General features: G+C 46.8%; 1 protein-coding gene across 12 annotated transcripts in view; it reads right to left on the reverse strand.

Annotated features, from left to right (window-relative positions):
- NDRG3 (NDRG family member 3) overlaps positions 1–23,996 on the reverse strand; it is a 106,670-nt gene that overhangs the window by 38,304 nt on the left and 44,370 nt on the right. For 8 of the 12 annotated variants that reach the window (XM_005295447.5, XM_005295448.5, XM_065566611.1 and 5 more), the window contains 2 exons: positions 23,283–23,325; positions 3,935–4,038 (listed from right to left, as the gene is read on the reverse strand). The exons of 2 other annotated variants lie outside the window; for them this stretch is intronic. In XM_005295447.5, the coding sequence (XP_005295504.1) occupies positions 3,935–3,991 (57 nt within the window). In that variant the 5' untranslated portion in view covers positions 3,992–4,038; positions 23,283–23,325. The remainder of the gene's footprint in view (positions 1–3,934; positions 4,039–23,282; positions 23,326–23,996) is intronic. 2 more of the 12 variants (XM_065566614.1, XM_008168153.4) reach the window with 1 other exon arrangement.

Below are 23,996 nucleotides of genomic sequence, written 5' to 3' on the forward strand. Positions count from 1 at the left end.
TTCTCTCAAAGTTCCCTTAGCAGGTAGTACTCAGGCAGGGTAGAGGAGAAGGCAGCGGCAGCCTGATTCAAATGCAGAAGCATGTGGAGCAGAAAGGGATAAGGAAGGGGGAGGACAGAGGTAGTAGGGTCTATCTCATAAATGAGACTTTAATCCAGGACCTGGAACAGAACCTAGGATTCCTGAGATCCAATATTCCTATGCTCCAGCAAACAACTGTGAAATCCTCTGGCAGAGTGTGTCTCACTAGTGGCTTGTCCATCTAGAGAATCATGGCCAACTAGTGCATGCAGGTAGCTCAAGCGACGGACATCTGTGCTGTGGACCTAAAAGCTCCATCCCTGATGATGATGGAGTTTTCTCAGTTTACTCTTTTAAAAACCTTAGAAAATTACATGCAAGCCCTCCTCCCACCAATATTAAATACAAACGTTTGCAAAATCAAGCACTCAGGACAGGAAATGCCAGAATTAAGACTGTGTAACCTTAATTCAACCCCCTTGTACATATGCATTATGTTACAGACTAATTACATGATCACATGCTACTTTTCCACAGGATCCCTGCCACATTCAGTGCACAAGATGGATCTGCTCTGGGGATGAATCAGGGTTGTGTATGAAGGAGACTATCTTGTTTGTTGCCAAAATCAGAAACTGTGTAGTGAACGATGCAGGGGATGGCAGGAAGGGAAAGGATGGTCTCATGCTTAAGGCAGTTGAATGCTGCCCTGGATAACTGGATTCGATCCCTGCCTCTGCCACAAAGTTCCCTGCTTGTCAAGTCACTTCGTCTAAACCTTTCACAGGTGGTCACCAAGTGCATATGCCTCATTTTCTGGATGCCCAACTTGAGACACTTGGAACCTGATTTGCAGAAGTGCTGAGCACTCGCAGCTGCAACTTAAGTCACTGGGAGCCATGCTTTGAATGTAAGGTACCATAAAAACAAACACCTGATCTGACAGGAGTGTTGTGCAGAGAAATTCAAGCATTCCAATACTATGGCGATAAGCACCATATAAAAGCGCACGAGGAAATTAATCATTTTATCTCCAGTATAAGAGTTGGCATAACGTGCAATAAATAAGGGAAGGGCCACATGAACAACAAGGATAGAAAGTAGTACTGCATCCGGTGCACTGAATGAGGCAGGGGGTCATGGGGAAAAAACATTACATGACCATGTAACTCAAAACCACCATAATGCTTATGCACAAGGAGGCTGAATTAAAGGTGCACAGGAAACCTAAGATCAGTTTCTAACCTTTGAGTTCTTGACATTGGTTATTTGTTTATCTGAAGCCCATCCCCCTCCCTATACTTCAGAGCCCAAGCTCCAGTCTGAGTTGCAGTTTCAAAGAGCTGTCTACACAGCTATTTTTAGAGCGCTAGCACATGCCCCCGCTAGTCCTAGCCTGTTGACAATGGGTTGGAAGGCTGGTTCCCTGGGCTCCAAAGCAGTGTGTGGACATAGCCTCAGTATTCTGTTGCACCCAGCGCCCCAAGGAACATGGGTAAGGGACCTGAAGGAACAATCCCATCAATAAAGTGTCATTTTTCAAACAGAAGCGTCTCTGTCTATGTTACAACTACTGTAGATTTGAAACTGAAAAATTTAAAGTTGAATTTCTCTCCAGTTAGGCTCTTCACTGCTTTAATTTCACTGAGCGTGAACAATGAGAACAGACTGATCAATCTAGTGGCTTTCATTTCATGCAGCCTCATGCTGCTGCAGGAGAGCTGATGTCTGCAATCACCACAGGGCAAAGTTTACATTGGAACAGAAGTGTGCTTGTGTTCTTTGAATCATCACACGCGTTATAAAGGTTTGTTACTTTTAGGATTGATGCAAAAGAAACCGTGGTCCTTTCAGTTCAGGCAAGAAATTCACAGACTGGGGTTTTCCCCATTTTCCAAGCAGCTCTGCCATTTTCACATACAGTTTGACTGTTATGTTGCCAGCATCTCTCTAAACTTTAGAACCTTCCCTCACCTGGCAGAAGATAAAAAAAAAAAGCCACCCAATACCCCTTGTGCTGAGGAGAAGCTCTAGAGAAACACACCCTGGGAACTCTGGTCCCATTAAGCACATTTTGTGCAGCTGTGGTCACACAGGCATGTGAGGTCCTGGTCTTGGAGGTGATGTCAGCTTAGCCATCGAAGATCTGTGTGTGGAATAGCATCAGCTCTTGGTTCTCTGTAAAACCTGACATGCTGAATGAAAGTGGCCTGTTGTGGCATAGCTCCTTTGTATGCTCCATTTACTGGTCTTGGAGAGAACGGGTACATTTCCCTATCAACTCTGGAAGAATTTCAAGTACTAATGAGGCTCTGTTTTGCCTTTCTGAGAGACGTGACCTCATCAAGACATTTTGTTCTTGGACAAACATCAGCATTCGTTCCACCGAGGCCACCCATGGGGGAGGGAGCAAAGGAAAAGGCAACACAGAAACTGGGCCGATGAGAACATTCTCAAGGGGACAGATGCCGTTTGCTCCTCATTCCAATTCCTGGCAGAATGACAAGTTCTGACTGGACATGCTTCTGGAGCACTGTCAGGCATGGAGCTGCCTGTTCCACCCATTTTTTCCCCTCACTCTGCTAGTAGCTCCTGTAACCTTTTGACTAACTAACTAAAGTGAATTAGGTGGCTGATCTGCCATTGTCGTTTGAAGGGATGCACCAAGTACTCCCATAGTGCCACAAGACCCGAACTGGTGTGGTGAGGGGGGATAGCCCTCTCCTTCGATGCGATGAGGAAGAGAGGTCCTCTCTGGGAGCTGGATCATTCTCTGGCCCAGCGGTGGATATTCCTGCAATTGCTGGAACAACCAAGCTGGGGGTCTAAATTTGGCTATTTACTAAGCATTAAAGAGTTAGGAAGTGCCTAGGTCAAGAATCTCAGCTTGTTGATTAGCTCTGCTGCCTGTCACTCAAATGAGAAGGGATCTAAATTTCCACCTACCAATCAGTATCTGAGATGATCGATTCCCAGATCTTACTGTGGAAGCCCAGGCAAGTGCATGTCCTGGACAGTTAGGGCTGCAGTGCAGGGGAGCATTAACTGGGCCTGAGTTTCCTTAAGAGCACAAGCCAGTTCAGTGCCCTCATCAAAGACGACAGCACGAAAGGATTAAATATTTGCTGGGCTTTTGTAGCTTTTCCAAAGTGCCCCAGTACTGCACTACTTTGCCTTAAGAGGCTACAGCAATGCTCTGCAGAAGCCAGTTAGAATGCCCGGTGAGGTTCCCCTGTCGTCAATCTCATGCAGACAGCAGACTTTGAAAGCCAATAGGCAGGTGGGTGAGGTAACATCTTTTATTGGACCAACTTTTGTTGGTGAGAGAGACAAGCTTTCGAGCCACACAGAGCTCTTCCTCAGGTCTAGGAAAGGTACTCCCAGTCTCACAGCTAAATACAAGGTGGAACAGATTGTTTAGCATAAGTAGTTAGCACATATTGTAAGGGACCATTACCTCACCCACCTTATCTCTCTAGTATCCTGAGACGGACATGGCTAAAGCTACATTGCATACAATAGGCATGTAGGCCGTTTTGCAGGTAAGGAAGTCATGGCATCACGTCATGAGAGAGAATCTGGTATCTCCTATAATTTCTATCACCTGCTAGAGATCTCTTACCGCCCAGGGTTTTAGTGATGCCACCTGCCACACAATTTCCACCTCCACCCACAGGACTTCATAGCATAGGCTGCATCACATTGGCAGAGTTGGATAGGGGTCCTCATCAGAGCTATCAGTGCTGCTCCTAAACGGTCTTTGGGGAGTGGAGAGCAATTGCCATTTCTAAGCATTTAAGCTAGTTCACGCTGTGACTGGAGAGTCTGGCCACCAGGATTCCCGACTGGCTGCACGTGGACACAGAGTTAGCTCGAGTCCGGTGAGTGAGAGTGGAGGGGCAGTAAGCATTACCTTATCGTTCAGGAGGGGTTTGATCTCTGTCAGCTGCACATCCTGCAGTTCATCCATGGCAATGGGTGTAGAGTCGTATAATCTGCAGTGGCAAATCAGTGACCCTGGAACAGAAGGAAAGGACAGGGTTAGAGATGATGACATTTCAAAAGAATCCTCCCCACTGTGACCAATGGCTATGCTTATAGCACAGCTACTAGGATATGCTAAGCCTGAAACCTCCTGGCCTTGTTCGCAGTGAAACATGGCATGTCTACAACACAGTGGGGAGAGCAGCTTGAGTGAGTCACACCAAGTGACCTCCCCACACTGCAGGGAACCCCTGCTAGGAATCTCTCACCCACTGAAAAGTGTGCAACACACTGGCCTCCCCCCACACACACTCCATCAGTTCTCATGCAGGAGACCTGCAGGGCACACAGCTCTGATGCTGTAGAGCTTCCCACTTGTGCAACACCACAGAATTTAACCTAGCAGGAAGATCACGGCCCTGAGTATGTTGTATGGATCTGCTCTTTTAGTGGCACTGGCGCTTTAAGACTGCTCTGCTCAACAAAAAACAGCTGAGATACAGCACCTAGAAGGGATAATGGAACAGACGCAGTTCCAGTTGTGTCTGATCCGGGATTAAGTCCCGGCAGTCTCTGACAAATGCCATCACCATTTCCAATGGCACCCCTACATTAGTTAGGTTACGCAAGACCTGCCCCACCAAGAGTAGACGGAGCAACTTCAGTAGAACCTAAACAAGCTTCACTTGTAAGCTCCTAAGCCAGGGACGGTGTTTTTGCTGTGTGTTCGTACAGCACCGAGCACAATTGGGTCCTGGTCTATGATTGGGGTCCTCAGGAACTACCACAATACAATTAAACAACCATCCAGGTGAACGAACAGCACAATGGCAGTAACACTGGTGACAAATGCAAAGTAACACACACTGGAAGGAATATTAAATATTCCCATACATGCTGGGTTCTGTACTAACTATAACCACTCAGTAAGACCTGGGCATCATTGTGGGCAGCTCAGTGGAAACCTATGGTCAATGTTCAGGAGTGATAGAAAATCACTAACAGGTTTCCCTGGAGCTGCAATTTCTGCATTAGGATGAGTTGGGAGATATTTTAAGCCACATTTAAACTACTTCTATGTTATGTGATTCCCAGCTCGGGTACACATACTTGCACTAGCTCGATGAATAAATAGCAGCGTAGCATGGGCAGTGGCAGTGCAGGCGCGGCTGAGCTGTGCCGAGTACGGACCCACCATTTTCAGGCATGTTTGGCACAGCTCAGCTGTGCCTTTGCAGCCACTGCCCATGCTACACTGCTATTCATGTAGTCACAGGACAGAAAAGGGGGTTATGGATTACAGATTGTTGTATAAGTCATAAATCCAGTGTGTGTTCAGTCCATGAGTTTTAGTGTCTAGCAGAGTTATGCATTTAAGCTCGCAGGCTCGTCTTTTGAAAGGGTTGTGCAGGTGTCCTTTCAGGATAACGACTGACAGGTGAGAAGTGTGATCGGTTTGTGAGAAGTGTTCACCCACAGGTGATAGGGTGTTTTTGTGTTGTCATTTTCCTATTTCATTCAAGAGCCCTCTTTTTGTCCTGCAGAGGTGTGAAAGGAGCCACTCTACCTTGAATGGTCCCTTACAATATGTTCTCACTACTCATGTTAAACAATCTGTTCCACCTGGCATTCTGCTGTGACGCTGGGAGTACCTTTCCCAGACCTGAAGAAGAGCGCAGTGTGGCTGGAAAACGTACACTGCAAACTGAATGGCTGCCCATTTGGTATTACATCATATTACACAGACATGCCTAGCTGCATCTGACCAATCTATTAGATGAGCAAGAAGAGGCAGCTAAAATGATGATTACAGCTCACTGTGATCTTTCTGACAGTTCTAAATTGGATCACTCCACTTGCTCACCCCAATGTTCATCATCCTGTATTTCTGGTTCGATATGATGAGGCTTGCGATCAAGCTGTGAATTCAATCTCTCCATGCATGGATGCAGGAGCTTACTCTAGGTCTGGTTGCAGCAGATTTTTTTCATGCTCAAATAAAACAGTTCATGTAGCACACACGTAAGTAAGGCCTTGTCAATACTACAGAGTTTTGTCGACGCAAGTTACGCCAATGATCAAAACCTGCTATAATTACATCGCTTCTGTGTGTTCACACAACACTCCTTGTGTCAGCAGAGCACGTCCACAGTTGGTGCTCTAGCATTGACAATGAGAGCACTGCACTGTGGGTATCTACCCCACTGTGCTACTCACCACCTTCTGCAGCTAGGAATTGTGGGAAGGCGGAGTGGATAGCAGTGCATCATGGGTGTGGGGTCAATAGCCCATGATGCAGTTTTTTCCGTCCCATCATTCCATGGGCTTCCGACTGTGTTTCATGACATTTTTCAACAGCCCTTGTTTACTGTGCACCTGCCATCTCTGTCTGAAAGCATGGATCCTGCTCTGCTCTCTGCTGCTGTGGTCACTGCTCTGAACACACACGTGGCTGGTCATGCAGTGTATCATGAGTTCCCAATCTGAACAGAATCAGAGGTGCCTGACCTGCTGTGTGCCATGGAAAGAAGCAACATCAGATTACTTTTGACATTCACGGAGCAGCTACACATGGTGGACCATCACTTTTGGGCTCGGGAAACAAGCATTGAGTGGTGGGATCACATTGTTAGGCGGGAACCTTTGGATGCGCAAAGCCACCTTCCTGGAACTGTGTGCGGAGCTCGCCCCAGCCCTGCGGGGCAAGGACACTCGAATGAGAGCTGCCCTCTTGGTGGAGAAGTATGTGGCAATCACTGTGTGGAAGCTAGCGACCCCAGACTTCTAGCGGTGGGTCGTGAATCAGTTTGCAGTCGGGAAGTTCACCATTGGGGCTGCATTAATGAAGTGTGCAGGGCCATTAATCACATCCTGCTACAAAGGACTGTGACTCTTGGCAATATGCGTGAAACAGTGGATGTCTTTGCAGCAATGGGATTCCCTGAGGAGGGGTGATAGCTGGCACGCATATCCCAATTTTGGCCCTGGACCATCTTGCAATGGAGTACATCAATAGGAAGGGCTAGTTCTCTATGGTATTGCAGGCGCTTGTGGATCACTGTGGGCGTTTCACTGACATCAATGTGGGATTGTCCGGGAAGGTGCATGACACATGCATCTTCAGGAACGCATCTGTACAGAACGCTGCAAGCAGGGACTTTCTTGCCTGACCAGAAGATTCCAATGGGGGATGTTGAAATGCCCATAGCAATCCAGGGAGTCCCAGCGTACCCCTTATTTCCATGGCTCATGAAGCCTTACATAGGAAATCTGGACAGCAGCAAGAAGCGCTTCAACTATAGGCTGAGCAGGTGCAGAAAGATGGTATAACGTGCCTTTGGCAGGAGGCTAAGGGTGAAAAGTTTCCCCTGGGGTGGAGCATGGAGGCCGATTGCCTGATACCAGGGCTACTAGAGGGGCACAACAGGGAGCTATTCGAATCAGGGAGGCTTTGAGGCAACATTTTGACAATGTGCACCAGTAATGTCTCTTTCTATGCCGCACTCTGCCATGCTTTGTTAACCTGCTGCCTTGCATGAAAATGTTAATGATTCCTGACTGTGATTTGTAGTCAGCAAATGATCAAATTGCAACTGTGTATTAATTCCAGCAGCAACCCGTGTGTAGGAGACAAACAAAGATTGGCTATCTTTCAGAGAGTATGTTTTTATTAAATACCAATTAACAACACACACAAAAAGCTTGGTGGGGAGGGAGATAACAACGAAGGGCAGTGTATGTTCTGGTAGCTGTGTTAAGTCCAGCGATCATTTTGAAAGCTGTCTGAAAGGGTGTAGTGAACGGGGTACTGAGAAGGGCTGGGAAGTTGCAAGGAATGTGTGCGGGGAGTTTGGTGAGGGCATGGAAAGCAGTTCTGTATTGGCTGCAGAGGGGGGCCAAGCACGTATGAATTCAGCCTGCAGTGTGATTAGAGACTTCAACATCTCCATATGCTCCTCCATCACTTTTATCAGCTGCTCCTGGCCCATTCAAATTCACTCCTAGCTCTCCTTTCTGTCCTGTCTGTATTATAATTTTATTTTAAAGTCTCTCTCCACACCCTGCATTCCTGTTTTTCGGCTTCTGAGGATTGGAGCACCTCTTGAAACATGTCCTCCTTGCTCCTCCTTGGTTGCTTCCTTATCTGGTGGAAGCACTCCGCTGGTGTGTAGGGGGTTCCCCTGAAGGCCACATCTGCAGAAACACAAGAAATAATAAACAGAAGCATGATTTTTAGTGCACGAACAGCACCAAATTATTGTAGTAAGATGCACCTCTTTTTAAATATGAATCAGTTTCTCACTGTCCCTTGGCAAGCATACAGCTGGGTGAACGCCCTAAACATGATGAATTCAGCCCGGGGAGGGGGATGCTCAAGATGGGGCACAGGGTCTAGCAGGTTTTTTAAGGGGATCACTGCAGGCGACTAGGGATACTATTGTAAATTCTGCCACCATTTTCCACAGGCAGGGGTCATTGAAGCTGATATCTCACTCCTGAGGGTAAGCAAGGATGCAAGGGTGCATCTCCTGCATGCATGCGGCTTCAGACCAGGTCCCTATACTGTTCGCCTGTGAGCTGCTTTAGTCCCTGTACAAATGACTGCCGATTGGTGCAGGAAAGTTTCCTACAACGGGGGAAGGAAGCAAGCAGCTCTGCCAAGGAATCTTTGGCAGAGGATTGGTGAGTACCTGCAGGAAAGTTTCCTGTAGATCTCTCTGGAGGATTCCCCTGAAATCTCAGTGTGCATTGACACACTGTTCCGCCACACTGCTTAGGTGCACAAGGGAAGGTGGAGCACACTCAAACGCAGCTAGTCTTGTACACTTCTATCCCTTCACCCACTTCTAGAATATACAAAGCAAAGGACAGCTCTACTTCATATAACTGAGCAGCATCAACTCAAAAAGATCACTTACCAGAGCTCTCCTCTCCTGCATCATGCGTGCCAGAAACAGACTGCTGGGACTGGCTAGACCCCTCCGGAGTGGAAAAGAGGTCTTGACTCACTGCACCATCGGATGGGCCCTCCCATGGCTCCACATCCTCCTCCAATTCGACCGCTTTATCCACGACTTTATCCTTGGGGTTTAGTCTGCTGTCCGCTTTCTCTAGCCCCGCCAAAGTATCCATGGGGCTCTTGGTGGTGGATGTGGGGTCACCGCCAATGATGGCGACCATCTCCTAATAGAAGCAGCAGGTCTTCAGCGCAGCACCAGAGGGATGTTTGACTCCCTTGCCTTCTGGTACGCTTGCCTCAGCTCCTTTATCTTCGCACGGCACTGATGCGTGTCCCATTCGTAGCCCTTATCCAACATGCCATGAGAAATCTGACCAGGTATCGAAGTTCCTATGGCTGGAGTGAAACTGGGACTGCACAGCCTCCTCTCCCCACAGTCCAGCAGATCCAACAACTTAGGTGTGTTCCAACCAGGTGAGTGTTTGCTGCATGGAGCTGCCATGGTCAGCTGGGAAGATGCAATGTGAGCTCTCCACACTGACCAAACAGGAAGTAGAATTTCAAAATTCCCAGGCCTTTAAAGGGGGAGGGGCGGATGCCTGTGTACCTGGGTGTAGGGCAGTGGAGTTCAAACTGCTGACCAGAGCAATCAGGATTGGCAATGTGGGACACCTCCTGGAGGCCATTTACAGCGACATAAGCAAACGCAGTGTCTACACTGACACTTTATCGATATGACTTTGCTGCAAAAAGCTCTATGCCTCTTGTCAAGGTAGTTTTATTTTGTCGGCAAAGCAGGAGAGTTTTGTTGGCAGAAGGAGAACTGTAGTGTGTACACCGCCACTGTTGCGTTGACGAAAGCTGACTTTTGTCGCCAAACTCTGTAGCGTAGACAAGGCCTCAAGTCCTCACAATGGTTCTGCCATTTCCCACTCGCCCACGTATGATATACGGTTAAAACAATACCTATGTTAAAAGAACTAACAGGGGAATGCATCTCCTCCCAATTGCTACTAGGGAATTGGGGATGAGCTGTGATTTTTATTCTGAATTTAACCTCAACATGAGAGGAAGCAACTCCTAGCCAGAAGCTGCTCTGCAAGACACAGACAGTCTGGCAGGTCATTCTCATAATGTCAGCATACTGCTCTCCCTCCTCCCAGAGCTAATGCCCTAGCAACAATAGAGACAAGACACAAATCAGCACAGAGCCAGAATGATTTTATTCCAGCTTAATCTCTCTGCAGAGCTGCATTAAGAAAATCCATTGCCCCACTCTCCTCCTGCTGCCCTATTAATCCTGTCCAGGGCACTCCCCCACAACACAAGTGGTTGGAACACTCTCACAAAGCGCAAAAATCCTCTATGTTCTCATCAGTCCTGCCTAAGGAAGGATTAGCTCTTATCCAGGCAGCCCGGATAATGAAGAGAGGGGCTGGACTATCAGCAGATGCACTGCAGGCCACACCCTGCTAGCTGAAATTCTGGGAAGGAAGTATGTAGAGCACAAGATCAAGAAAAATTAGATTGTACACAAATCTGATCACCCCCCCCCCCCACACACACACACTTCCATCCTGCAACAGAATAGAGGGTCCTTCCCCCAGGATTTTACACTCTCCAGCTGCTGATGATCTGAAAGCAGAGCCAGAGTGTGCGTGGGTGAAGGTTACAGGAGCTGAACGGGTTTTGAGCTGACAGCAGAAGGTGACAGACTGCCCCTTATATCAGGAGAGTTTACCTCCTGCAGCTGGCTTACTCTCCTCTGAAGGAGAATGTCCTTTGGGCCAGGCACTTGTGTGACGTTATTGATATAATCTGGGACCATATAGATCATTGTTGCAACCAAGGTCCTGTAGTGGCACGCAAATCTTGTATAAAGGGGGTCAAATGGGGTGTCTAAGACAAGGTTATGGTTTACTGGTTATGATTATGCTGTCTATATGTGTGTATCACTTTTGTAGTTGAAGTTATGAATATTGGCTCTATACTGTCTGTATTTCAAACTTATGCTATGCTGCTGGGTGACATCCCAGACAAACTGGTGTTAGCTCTGCCTAGCCTGCTTGATGGCCCATTAAGGACCATCAGCTATACAATGGACCCATTGAGAGAAGGCAGATATGCCTTGTAACTCAGCAAAGTATGCAGGGACTGGCCCATGTGACTCCAGACTCCATTTTGCTGTAATTTTCCACAGTAAGAACAAAGAGGTGTTCTTACACCTGGAAAAGACTATATAAGGCTGATGCCTCATCTCCATCAGGTCTTCAATCCTGCTTCATACCTCTGGAGGAACTTTGCTACAAGCTGAAGCTTTGAACAAAGGACTGAGGACCCATCCCAGCGGGGGATGTATTCCAGAGACTTGATTTGAACCTGCAGTTTATTTCATCGCTGCTGCAAGCCTGAACCAAGAACTTTGCCATTACTGTATGTAATTGATTCCATTTAACCAATTCTAACTCTCATCTCTATCTTTTTCCTTTTATGAATAAACCTTTAGATTTTAGATTCTAAAGGATTGGCAACAGCGTGATTTGTGGGTAAGATCTGATTTGTATATTGACCTGGGTCTGGGGCTTGGTCCTTTGGGATCAGGAGAACCTTTTTCTTTTACTGGGGTATTGGTTTTCATAACCATTTGTCCCCATAACGAGTGGCACTGGTGGGAATACTGGGAAACTGGAGTGTCTAAGGAGATTGCTTGTGAGACTTGCGGTTAGCCAGTGGGGTGAGACCGAAGTCCTCCTAGTCTGGCTGGTTTGGTTTGCCTTAGAGGTGGGAAAAAACCCAGCCTTGGGCTGTAACTGCCCTATTTGAGCAATTTGTCCTGAGTTGGCACTCTCAGTTGGGTTCCGCCAGAACCGCATTGTCACAACTTGCAGGAAGGGAATGCTGACAGGACCCTTGGAAGCTCTCTCCCATTCAGCAGAATGCTCCACCCCACCGCGGTCCGACTCCTTAGAGTACTGCTCTGGCAGCTGGCCAGGCAAAAGGCTTTAATGCCACCTTGGAAACCTCATTACCGTTGGACTCACAGTCCTCCTGCCTGGCCTAGATTGGCTGCCACACAGACAAGGAGTGCGGCTGGTGCAGAGTGGACGCTTGAGGCAAGAGTTCTACCGGGTGCCACAGGCCATGAAGAGGTGTCTTCCCAGAGTCTCCTACACAACCAAAGCCATGCACAGCCCGAACACTTATTTGCTTGGGTTCCTCCAACTGAAAACGCACCAGAAGGCTGCATCTGGGGTGGGAAGCCACATCTGATGGCTGCTCTGACTTGCTGGTGGAGCAGTGAAAGGCTCAGGAACAACTTGGAGAGAGACTAGTGTCGCCTGTAAAATGCAGATAATACTCCCCCCGTCTTGGTCTTGTCGATGTAGCTTGTAGCTTTCTGGGCTCTCACATACAGCACCTAGCTTCCCCCCAATTTCAGATGCTAGGTCCTACTGCAATACCGGTGATTAACAACAACAAAACACTCATGTTAGCCTGGTAACAGTTCACTTCCTACTCTCCTATTGTTACCACTGCCTAGCATTAAAGTTTATGAGCCAGCCAGCAGCTCTTTGGAAGACTAATCCAGTGCTTCACAACTTTAAACATATTCACGCTGGGCAGCAGGCTTCCCAAGGCCCATCGTTTAGTATGCGGCAGGCTGAGAACCGTACAGATCATCTCCTCAAAGGGTAGTGGGGTCTAGTATCGCCTGCCTGCAACTGAAGAGGCAGGCAGACCCGGTGGGTCCTTCAAGAGCAATGCCATTTCCACTCTGCCGGGTTATAACATTAACCTTAGCGTTCATTCAAAATATGACAGCAAGGAGAAGTGTCCAAAAGTGTGAGAAACACTCAAGTGAAAAGGAAGAGCTCTGCAGAAGGCAGGGTGCAGCTGAAACAACAGTTTCATATGGAATGATCTACACAGGCATTTCTCTTTATATGGCTCAGTACAGTATCCTGGGCAAATGCTCTCTACACTTGCATTTGCACACAGATGACACTCTCAGGAAACTCCTCCTAAACCAGTTTTTCCTTCCCAAAGGCTTCTTGGAGACTTGGATAGATCTGCACTCTCCGGAAATGGGCTACAGAAGCATAAAGACAAAGTCACCTGGTGGATACATAATTGACAAGGGGCCTGGAGCCCTGAGTAGGGGACAGGAAAGTCCTAGAGGTACAGGGGATGCAAGAGTGCAAATACCCTCTTGCAGAAATCCTCAAATTCAAACAAGCCCTCAGTAAATCAGATCCTCGCTGCTGATAATAAGTGGAAGCCCCATTATCCCGCCAGAGCATTAACAATGCTCCCACTGAGGGCTTGCTTATGTGGAAACAGGAGCTGAAATCATGCATGTATGTACATGCTATTTCAGAATAAGAGTGCCCTAAATAGACAGGTAAAATTTTCATTTAAATTATACCAAAATAGAGTGCTCTTATTGTGAAAGAAGTGTGTACACCCACAGAACAGCACCAGGATAGCTGAAGGTGCGAATGACAACCCTGTCGGTTATTTTAACTCCAGTTTCTGTGCAGACAAGCCCTCAGAGTGCTGTTCCTCACTCAGAATCAGAGGCCTGAAACACTCACTAGCCTCTTGCAATGTACCTGCTTTAACATTCTCATATATCATGGAAACAGAATCTCCCACACACCACCTGGGAGAAAGGGGATAATTACTTTCCAGAGTCAGCCACTGTGCAACAAAACTTTGTGCTCTGCTGCTGCAAGTCCCTCTACATTCATCATAACCATTCCAGAGCTTCTAATTTATCAGCTCCATGACTTGTCACACTCCTGCCTTTACAAATTACATTAGACTTGTCACATCTCTCACAGGGACAATTCTTTAATACAGTTATTAAGCTACGGTGCAAAACATGTAAAGAATACACCTGGGAAAATGTATACTTCTCTCAGTAAAAGATATTCCCTCACCTACCGTGTCTCTCATATCCTGGGACCAACACAGCTACAGCACTACTTGTCTCTGACTGTCAGCCTAGCAGAGACTGTGCGCGTTGGAAGCCTGTTCTCCAGAGAGCGTGTAGGTTTAAAGCTGTAACAAACTGGGTTAGTCTTCCAAAGGGCTGCTTACTCTCCCTTACAGACTTGAATAAGCAATTCTTATGGATATGAGAGGCCAAGAAGGAAGTTCCTTCCAAAGGGGATCTGGGAATGGGAGATGGGACACAAGGTCAAAACTAGGGTTTGCAGACTGAGCAAGATGCTCAGAAGCCTGCTCATTTCCTTGCATCCTGGACATTTACTCAGCATTCACACTGCTGCAGCCTTGGAGAGGCCCTTCCTCAATTATCTTCTGCAGAAAAATGTTTCTCCTGCACACTGCCTGCCTTTGTCCAACCTAGGGTTACCATATTTTGTGCCTCCAAAAGGAGAACACTCCACGGGGCCCCGCCCCCGCCCCCGCCCCAACTCCGCCCCTTCCCAAAGTCTCCGCCCCCTCCCCTGCTTCCCGCGAACATTTGATTCCCGCGAACATTTGATTCGCGGGAAGCCTGAAGCAGGTAAGGGGGAGTGTGGGGGGAGGAGGCGCGGCCCAGGCTAGCCCCCCCGGCGTTTCCAGCCTGGGTCAGCTCGGGCCCTGGGGTGCCGGCCCCGGGCCCGGCCCCTGGCCGAGCACCCCCGGCCCGCCCAGCACTGCTGGCCCCCGGCCGAGCACCCCGGGCCCGGCCCCCAGCCGACCATCCCCGGCCCGCCCAGCACTGCCGGTCCCCGGCCCCCGGCCGAGCACCCCGGGCCCCCGGCCCGCCCAGCACCGCCGGCCCCCGGCGGCCCAGCGCACCCCCCGGCGGCCCGGCACACCCCCCGGCTCCCGGCCCCGCGACTCTGGACCCCGGCCTGGACCCCGGCCCAGCACCGCGCCCCCCCCGGCTCGGCACCGCGACCCCGGCTCCCGGCCCAGCCCGGCCCTGCGACTCTGGACCCCGGCCCGGCACCGCGCCCTCCCGGCCCGGCGACCCCGGCCCGGCACCGCGCGCCCGGCTCCTGGACCCCGGCCCGGCACCGCGCCCCCGGCCCGGCACCATGCCCCCGGCCCCGCCGACCCCAGCCAAAGAGGCCCCGGCCGAGCACCACCGAGCCCTCCCTCCCTCCCTCCCGATTTTCCCGGACATGCCCGGCTTTTGGGGATTTCCCCCCGGACGGGGATTTGAGCCCCCAAAAGCCGGACATGTCCGGGAAAATCCGGACGTATGGTAACCCTAGTCCAACCTCCTGTGTTTGAGCCACTTCTTTCCAATAGCTGTGCATACAGCTCCTCTAGACCCCTTTGATTATGCGCACCTTAATCTTGGCACATTCCTCTTTCCAAGTAATAAAACCCTCATTTATAGCCCTGGAGACCCTTTATTATCCTTGCTGCCCTCTGCTTTTTCCTCAGTTCTTCACTAATTCTTCTTGAGCTGTCATTAGCCATCTGTACAGGCCAGCCCAAGTCCTATATTTATACATGCAGGTTAACAGTAACCTTTCAGCTATGGAGGTAAGGGTCCAAATTTCTCTTTCAATGTCTAAACACTCTACCAAGTTTGCTACTCCCTCTTCATTCCCTAGCCCCTACATTTTTGGTGTTGAACCAGCAATGATGACAGCATATTCTACCATATTTCCAGTTCCTTGGCACACAAGTCAAATTGTCAGCATTCTGAGAGAGAATTGAAAAACTCTAATCACGACAGAACATTGTTATACATTGTTATACACAAAAATATATTAGAGTTGGAAAAAATACAGCGAAGGGCAACAAAAATTATTAAGGGTATGGAACAGCTTACATCTGAGGAGAACTTAAAAAGACTAGGATTATACAGCTTGGAAAAGAAATGACTAAGGGTGGGGGGGAATATAATAGAGGTCTATAAAATCATGAATGGTGCAATTCCCAGACAAAGGGAGCTGCAGAGCCAGCGCTTGTGGCGGGAGCAGTGCACAGAGCCCCCCGGCCGCCCCTCCTCCTAGGAGCTGCAGGGATATGCCGGTCGGAGCCGGGTAGGGAACCTGCCAATCCGCACCAGCACGGGTCCCGGGCCATGCGCCCACTACCAGGCCCCCCCTCCCAGCACCAGTGGAGGTCCAGGACTGTGCGCCGCCACCTGGCTCCCCCCTCCCAGCACCAGTGGGGGTCTCTGGCCACATGCCACTGCCAACCCCCTCCCAGCACGGGTCCTGGGCTGAGCACCACCGCCTGCCTCCCCTCACCCCCGCCAGCACTCCTCCCCCAGCACTCGCAGCGCCACCGGACTGCCCTCCCAGAGCACCTATAGCCCCCGCCCAAGTTTTAGTTAGGGGTATATAGTAAAAGTCATGAGCAAGTCATGGGCTGTGAATCAAGGAACCAAAGGACATGAAAAGAAGAAATTATTGAACTGCCTATACACCTATGCTAGGAGCCTGGGTAACAAACAAGAGGAACTGGAATTATTCATTTATTAGCATAAATTCGACCTAGTTGGTATTTCTGAAACCTGGCTGGATGACTTGCACTATTGGAATGTTAAAGATCAATGGTTATAGCATATTTAGGAAGGATTGAGTGGGCAAAAGGGGAGGGGAAGTAGCACTCCATATCAAGAATACCATTACCTGTTTCTTTAAATGCTTATGGATCAAAGTCCTAACAGATAAAGCACAAGATAGGGTATTAGTTGGTGTCTGCTACAGACCCCCAAATCTCACTGAGGAACAGGATGGCTGCTCCTTATGTGTAGGGAAAAAAAGCAGAGTGACCATGAAGGACTTAAATTTGAGTGACATATGCTGGAGGTCTGATACTGCTAGTACTAACACAGCCTTGGAATTTCTAAACATTATAGGTGACAATTTCCTAATTCAAAAAGTATTTCAGGCAACACAGGGGAACTCTTTATTAGGCCTTGTCCTAACAGATAGAAAGGAACTGATCGTAGAACTAAAAACTAATGGTAGCTTAGGTACAAGTGATCATAACTTGACCACATTTTTAGTATGCAGGCAGGAAAAAAGTGCAGATCAGGAATAAATATACTTGATGCTTTAATAGGGCCAATTTTACAAAGCTGAAAACAGTTGCAAGCCAAATCAGCTGGGAGGAAGAATTTAATCAGAAAAATGTGAATGATAATTGAGAATTATTTAAGATCACCTTACTAGATGCACAAAAAGCCTCAATCCCACAACCATGGAAGAAGGCTGTGCTGGTTTAAAAAACAAAACAAAAAAAAAAACATCCTGGTTGAGAGGGGACGTTAAGGCAGCTGTAAAAAATAAAATATAACAAATGGAAGAAAGGGAAAGTTGATAGTAATGAATATAAATCAGAAGATAAGAATTGTAGAAAAATGATTAGAGAAACAAAGGGACACAAGGAGAAATCTATGGCCAGCAGCGTTAATAACATAAGACAGAGTTATTTAGATATATGAGGAACAAAAGGAACCCTGACAATAGCATTGTTCCATTACTAGAGGAAAATGGTAGAATTATCAATAACAATGCAGAAGTGTTCAATAAATATTTCTATTCTGTATCTGGGGAAAATACACATTACACAGTCTCCCCATATGGTGATAACACTCTTGCCATTTCACCAGTTTGTTACACAGAAGCTACTGAAGTTAGACATTTTTAAATTAGCAGGTGCAATAAACTTGCTTCCAGCAGTTTTAAAAGAGATGGCTGAGGAGCTTCCTGGACCATTAATATTGATTTTCAATAAGCCTTGGAACACTGGGGAAGTTCTAGAGGACTGAAAGAAAGATACCATTATGCCAATGTTTAATAAGGGTAAATGGAATGACCCAGGTAATTATAGGCTTGCCTGCCTGACATAGAGGCCAGGCAAGATAATGGAGCAACTGATACTGGACTCAGTAGAGAATTAAAGGAGAGTAATGTACTTAATGCAAATCAACATGGATTTATGGAAAATATATCTTGTAGTCTCATAGAAAAAGAAAGTTAGTTTGACGAGTTTGGTTGAGTCAAAGTGGGTGAGGTAATATCTTTGATTGGACCAACTTCTCTTGGTCAGAGAGACATGGTTTCAAGCTTATCTAGAGCTCTTCTTCTGGTCACAAAAGTGGGTACAGTAAACAATATGACCCTAACCTTCTCTCTTTAATATCCTGGGATTGACATGGCTACAACAATACTGAATAGAAGTTTGGTTGATAAAAGTAATGGTGCTGACATAATGTATCTAGACTTCCCATAAAAAATGGAAAATGACTGCCTAGGAAGGAGTATTGCAGAAAGGGATCTGGGGGTCACAGTGGATCACAAGCTAAATATGAGTCAACAGTGTAACACTGTTGCAAAAAAAAAAAAAAAAAAAAAAAAAAAAAAAAAAAAGCAAACATCATTCTGGGATATATCAGCAGGAGTGTTGTAAGCAAGACACGAGAGGTAATTCTTCCGCTCTACTCCGTGCTGGTAAGGCCTCAACTAGAGTATTGTATCCAGTTCTGGGCACCACATTTCAGGACACAGACAGGGACAAACTGGAGAAAATCCAGAGAAAAGCAACAAAAAATTATTAAAGGTCTAGAAAATGACAACCCATGAGGAAAGATTGAAAAAATTGGGTTTGTTTAGTCTGGAGAAGACAAACAAACTTGGGGGGGACATGATAACAGTTTTCAAGTACGGTGCGTAAAAGGTTGCTATAAGGAGGAGGGTGAAAAACTGTTCTCCTTAACCTCTGAGGATAGGACAAAAAGCAATGGGCTTAAATTTTCACCTGGGGATTTCTGGGCCAAAAAAAATTAAAAATTCTTCACACAACATTTTAAAATTCTGCAAAATTCTGCATATTTTATTTGCCAAAATAAAGCAATATATCACACCAGTTCCAATTATTTTGGTAATTTATTTCAAAATGCCTGTCAGCAAGTAACAATACAGACAACAAAGTATATTTCTCCAGGAGAGGAGAGTTAAAGAAACCCCTACGACAACCCAGTTTCTGTTTCTCTGTTCATTGTTGAGCTATCAGTCTGGCTGTGTCACACATGCGAGCTGGGCACATCTTGAGAGAAAGCTCTGCCCTTCTGGTCTTTTAGTCGATGGTCAATTTTTCGCCCTGCTCCCATAGGGTTACCATATAGAAGTTCCCAAAGAGAGGACACTGTCAGGGGAAGGGGGAGCTGAAGGGGGGGGGGGGGGGGGGAGGCCTCAGTTGGAGGGTGCTGGAAGGGTGTGTGTACTGGGAGGGGGTATTTGGGAGTGGTGGAGGGAGCTGTGTGGGGCATCCCCAGCCGGACACCTGCATCCCTTCTCCCCAGAGCTCAGGGAGAAACAGCCTGACGCTGGGTCCCTGGCTTGTATGAAGTTTCCTGAATGCCACCTCTTTCCTTCAAGGCGGTCTGCAAACTGCAGCTGCCGGGAACCCTCTAGCTCCCCCTCCCCCTGGCAGTGTTCTCTATTTGCGAGCTGGAGAGCCAGGCTCTGCAGGGCCCAGCGGCCCCTAATGGTGGCCAGGAGCTCTGCAGTGCCAATTCTGTGGGGAAAAAGGAAATTCTGCACAGAACATTAATTCTACACAAATTCTGCATTGCATAATTATGCAGAATTCCCCCAGGAGTATAAATTGCAGCAAGAGAGGTTTAGGTTGGACATTAGGAAAAACTTCCTAACTGTCAGGGTAGTTAAGCACGGGAAGAAACTGCCTAGGGAGATTGTGGAATCTGCATAATTTGGAGGTTTTTAAGAACAGATTAGGCAAGCACCTGTCAGGAATGGTCTAGTTATTACTTAGTCTGCCTTGAGTGCAGGGGACTGGACTAGATGACATACTGAGGTCCCTTCCAATGCTACACTTCCATGATTATATGATTCTGTAAGGCGTTTGACTTGGTACAACACAACATTTAGATTTAAAAAACTAGAAAGATATCAAATGAACATGGCACACATTAAATAGATTTACAACTGACTAGCTGATAGGTCTCAAAATGTAATTATAAACAGGAAATTGTCATCCTATGGAGTCTCACAGCGACCGGTTCTTGGTCCTATGCTATTTAACAGTTTTATCAATGACCTGGAAGAAAACAAAATCATCACTGATAAAGTTTGCAGATGACAAAAATAGGGAGAGTGGTAAATAAGGAAGAGGACAGGTCAGTGATTCAGAGCAATCTGGATCACTCTGTACAATGGACACAAGCAAACAATGTGTGTTTGCATACAGCTAAATGCAAATGTATTCATCCAGGAATAAAGAATGTAGGCCATGGTTATAGGATAAGGGCTCTATCCTGGGAAGCAGGGACTCTGAAAAAGATCTGGGGGTCATGGTGGATAATCAGTTGAACGTGAGCTCCCTATGTGATGACACTGTGTCCAATCCTGGGATGCACAAACAGGGGAATCTCATGTAGCAGTAGAGAGGTTCTTTTTACCTCTGTATTTGGCACTGGTGTGACCCCTGCTGGAATAGTCTGTCCAGTTCTGGTGCCCACAATTCAAGGATGGTGATAAATTGGAGAGGGTGTGAAGAAGAGCCACAAGAATGATTAAAGGATTAGAAAACATGCCTTAGAGTGATAAACTCAGGGAGCTTAATCTATTTAGTTTAACAAAGAGAAGGTTAAGGGATGATTTCATTACAGTCTAAAAATATCTATAGAGGGATCAAATATTTAATAATGGGTTCTTCAGTCTACTAGAGAAAGGTCTAATATGTTACAGTGGCTGGAAGTTGAAGCTAGACAAATTCAGACTGAAAATGAGGCATAAATTTTTAACAGTAAGACTGAGTAACCATTGGAAACAATTTAATGAGGGTTGTGGTGGATTCTACATCAATGACAGTTTTTAAATCAAGATTGGATAGTTTTCCAAGATGTGCTCTAGGAATTATTTTGGGGAAGTTCTCTGACCTGCGTTATGCTGGACGTTAGACTAGATGGTAAGAACAGTCCCTTCTGGCCATAGAATCTATGAAATGTCAGGCTTCAGGCCTTTACCTTTGGCAGGGTGGAATTCTACAATTCTCCCACTCTTAGACTAGGCCCCGTGTACCAACCATTCTCATCCCACATGTCTGTCTGAGTTCAGACACCTTCTTCCCTTCAGGAGTCTGTGATCAATAACGTACAGTCAGCAGCCTTCTTAAGAGTTGTGGGGTTTTTTAAGTAGTAGGAGCAAAACTTTTTAGAGAAGAAAAGGGAATTTAAAATAGTCTACATATGTCTATTCTACCTATAACCCTACCGTCCTGGGACGGTGACCTAGCCTAGTATCCCCAGATACCCTGGCTGGGACCTGTGTCTCAGTCTGCTTCCCCCAAAGAATTACCACCCCTCTTCAATTTTGCCAGGTTTCTTTTGTCTTTGTGTTCACAGGCTTTTTCCTGTCCTGCTCCAAACCAATTGTGTAGGGTGGCTGGAGAGGAGGTTTGGCACATACTAAGAGCTGGCTTCCTTGGGTGGAGCTGGGTGGGAAACAGTGTTCCCGTCCTGTGAATATTAGAATTCAGAAATTTTCTGTACCAAGATGAAACTGAAACCTTTCACAGAGTGCCCAACTATCTCACTCTCTGACTAGAAATTCCATCCTGGGCTTGAGAAACTCTTTCAACAAGTTCTGGCGAACCTGGTATGTTCCTGCAAACAGTTTCAGTTTCAAGAAATTGGCACTTTTTTTGGCAAACAGTTTTGGTGAAAATTCCCAGACAGCTCTAATCTTGAGCCATCCTTTTCCCTCATGCCTGTTTTTCCAGACTAATTCCAGTTGAGTTAAGCCAATACAGTGTAAGACAGTTGTCTGAATGAGCTCTCCCCTGCCACCTACTTGTGAACAGGGGGGGAAAGACCTCAAGAGCAGACCATATTTGCAGAGAGACACCTACTTTCCCTCAGTGATCAGCAGGCATACCTGCTTTGCCAGAGTCATAATTATGGTCGTTTTGGGTTAAAATTCATGTAAGTCTTGGCTGCAGGGACAGTGAAATATTGTTATCCTTACTGTATGACTAAAGGGCAGCAGAATTGTACTTAATTGGCCCTAAGTGGGGGGGACAGTCACCCTACCTCAATCTCACTTGCTAAGCGGGAGGCAGTGATGCCAAATCCAAGTGAAAGTTGGGGTGGGGATTGGGACAGATGCTCCTAACCCAGTGGCACAGACTCTGTTTTCTTAGTTGCCATTTGACCCTCCCCCTCCAGTGTTTAAAGACAGCTGACTGGACTTGAGAGTCCTTGTTTCTCGGTGTTGCAGAGAAAGGCAATGCAGAAGAGGCAGCAGCAGTGAGGTTCCCCACTAGCCAGTGAAATCACTAAGGACTGAGCTAGGTGGTGGAATCTCAGAACACGGCATCACAGATGAAGGCAGAGGCATCACTCAGCTGTGCCCTCCCCCCTCCAGGTGAACCCACCCAAACACACTTATGGAGTCTTGTGACTTTCACATCGCAGTGGGAGAAACTAATGCAAAGCACTACTGCCCAAGATATTGTGGGATGGGCGTTTTACTTAACGTTTGCATACTTTTGCATCACTGTGATGTTTTCCCAAGTTAATACTGGGTTCCCTCTCCTCTTAATAAAAAAATTCTTTTTTTCATACACAGACTTAGTGCTTGCAAGTGGGGAAGTACTGCCTCTTAGAAATACCCAGATCTGGTGTTTGGTTTTCCTCGAGTTCCGGGGGAGGGAGGAGGAGGAGGAGAGGGGCTCAAGCCAATTGTGTTTGTAATGCTAAGAGGAAACCCTAGATACTGAACCAGGCCCTTGTTGTTACCAACACACCTGGTAGACAGAAACCAGCACAATAGCCAAGCCAATACACAATATTCATAAATTACAGAGCAGCTCCAAATGAGTCACAACAGTCTTTTCCCAAGTGGGGCAAGAGAAATGCTTTTTATACAATAAAAGTATCATCTCTGGCTTAGTATTCTAACCTACTGGCTAATACAGCCTTGCATCTGGTTGCTGTTAAATACAAGGCTAATGGGTTTCTGTGACTATTATTCCACATGCTAGTCTGATCAGCATGCTGGATAATTTAGTCACTATGTATTCCTTATTCAAAACATCCCCCATATTTTCACAGTCACATTCTGAGAGTCCTTATCAGGTCTATAACTCAAATGGTGGATAACACATGTGGCAGAATTTCAGAGCTGAAACATTCTTATTTTGCATTGGGTTTGGCCTGGCCCTGGCCTTGTTCCAGTGCCCCAGCTACAAACCTACAGGAATCCTTTGAGAAAAGAGCCAAACTGGTAGTTATTGTGTGTCTCATTTTAAAAGGCCAGGAATATGCACCTAGAACACACTGACAGATCTAAGGTTTTGTTTCACTCACCGTACAAAATCCTTGTTCAGTTACAGCAGCAGTTTGTAAACACCTGCAGGAACACAAAGGTCACATGATGAAAAATTCCATCTGCTGAGACAGTTCAGCAGTAAATCCAGGCAGCCTGGAGTATCTCTGGGGATCTTAGCCTGCCACAAGCTATATTTTTCCCAGATACCCTTTTGAAAATGATACAGAGCAGTTAACCCTCTAAGGTTCTCTTAGATGTTTATATGCATCATATGCTGGTCTCTTTTTACAGATAAAAACAAAATCCATATAGCTTCAAAGTCATTAGTGCCCTAGAGGCAAATTGCAGTAGCAGAGTCCATTACAATAACTCATTCACTAAGATGCAGTACCCTTTAGAGAAACTCCCACTGGAATAAAACCTGCTCCAACAACAGTAATAACAGCCATTACCAAGTGATTCTCCAAGCACTAAACCAATTTCCTCCTCAGTTAATAATCAGGTCACTGTACACATCCAAGGGAACGTGCCCACTCCTCATTGCTACATCAGTCCTAGCACACAGCGACAGTTTGTGGAGAAGCAGTCTCTTTAGACTTTCAGGCTACATAACAAGTCTTTGGTGCACACAATGGAAACAGGGAGGGAGGAAGCACTGTCTAGTACAGTGGTTCTCACCTTTTCTCACCCAGGATCCAAGTTCCACTCATGGTTTCTTTCAGGACTAATCCACATCCCACAATCCTTTGCTG

This window comes from Chrysemys picta, chromosome 13 (genome assembly GCF_011386835.1).
Source record: "Chrysemys picta bellii isolate R12L10 chromosome 13, ASM1138683v2, whole genome shotgun sequence".
Classification (NCBI taxonomy): Eukaryota; Metazoa; Chordata; order Testudines; family Emydidae; genus Chrysemys; species Chrysemys picta.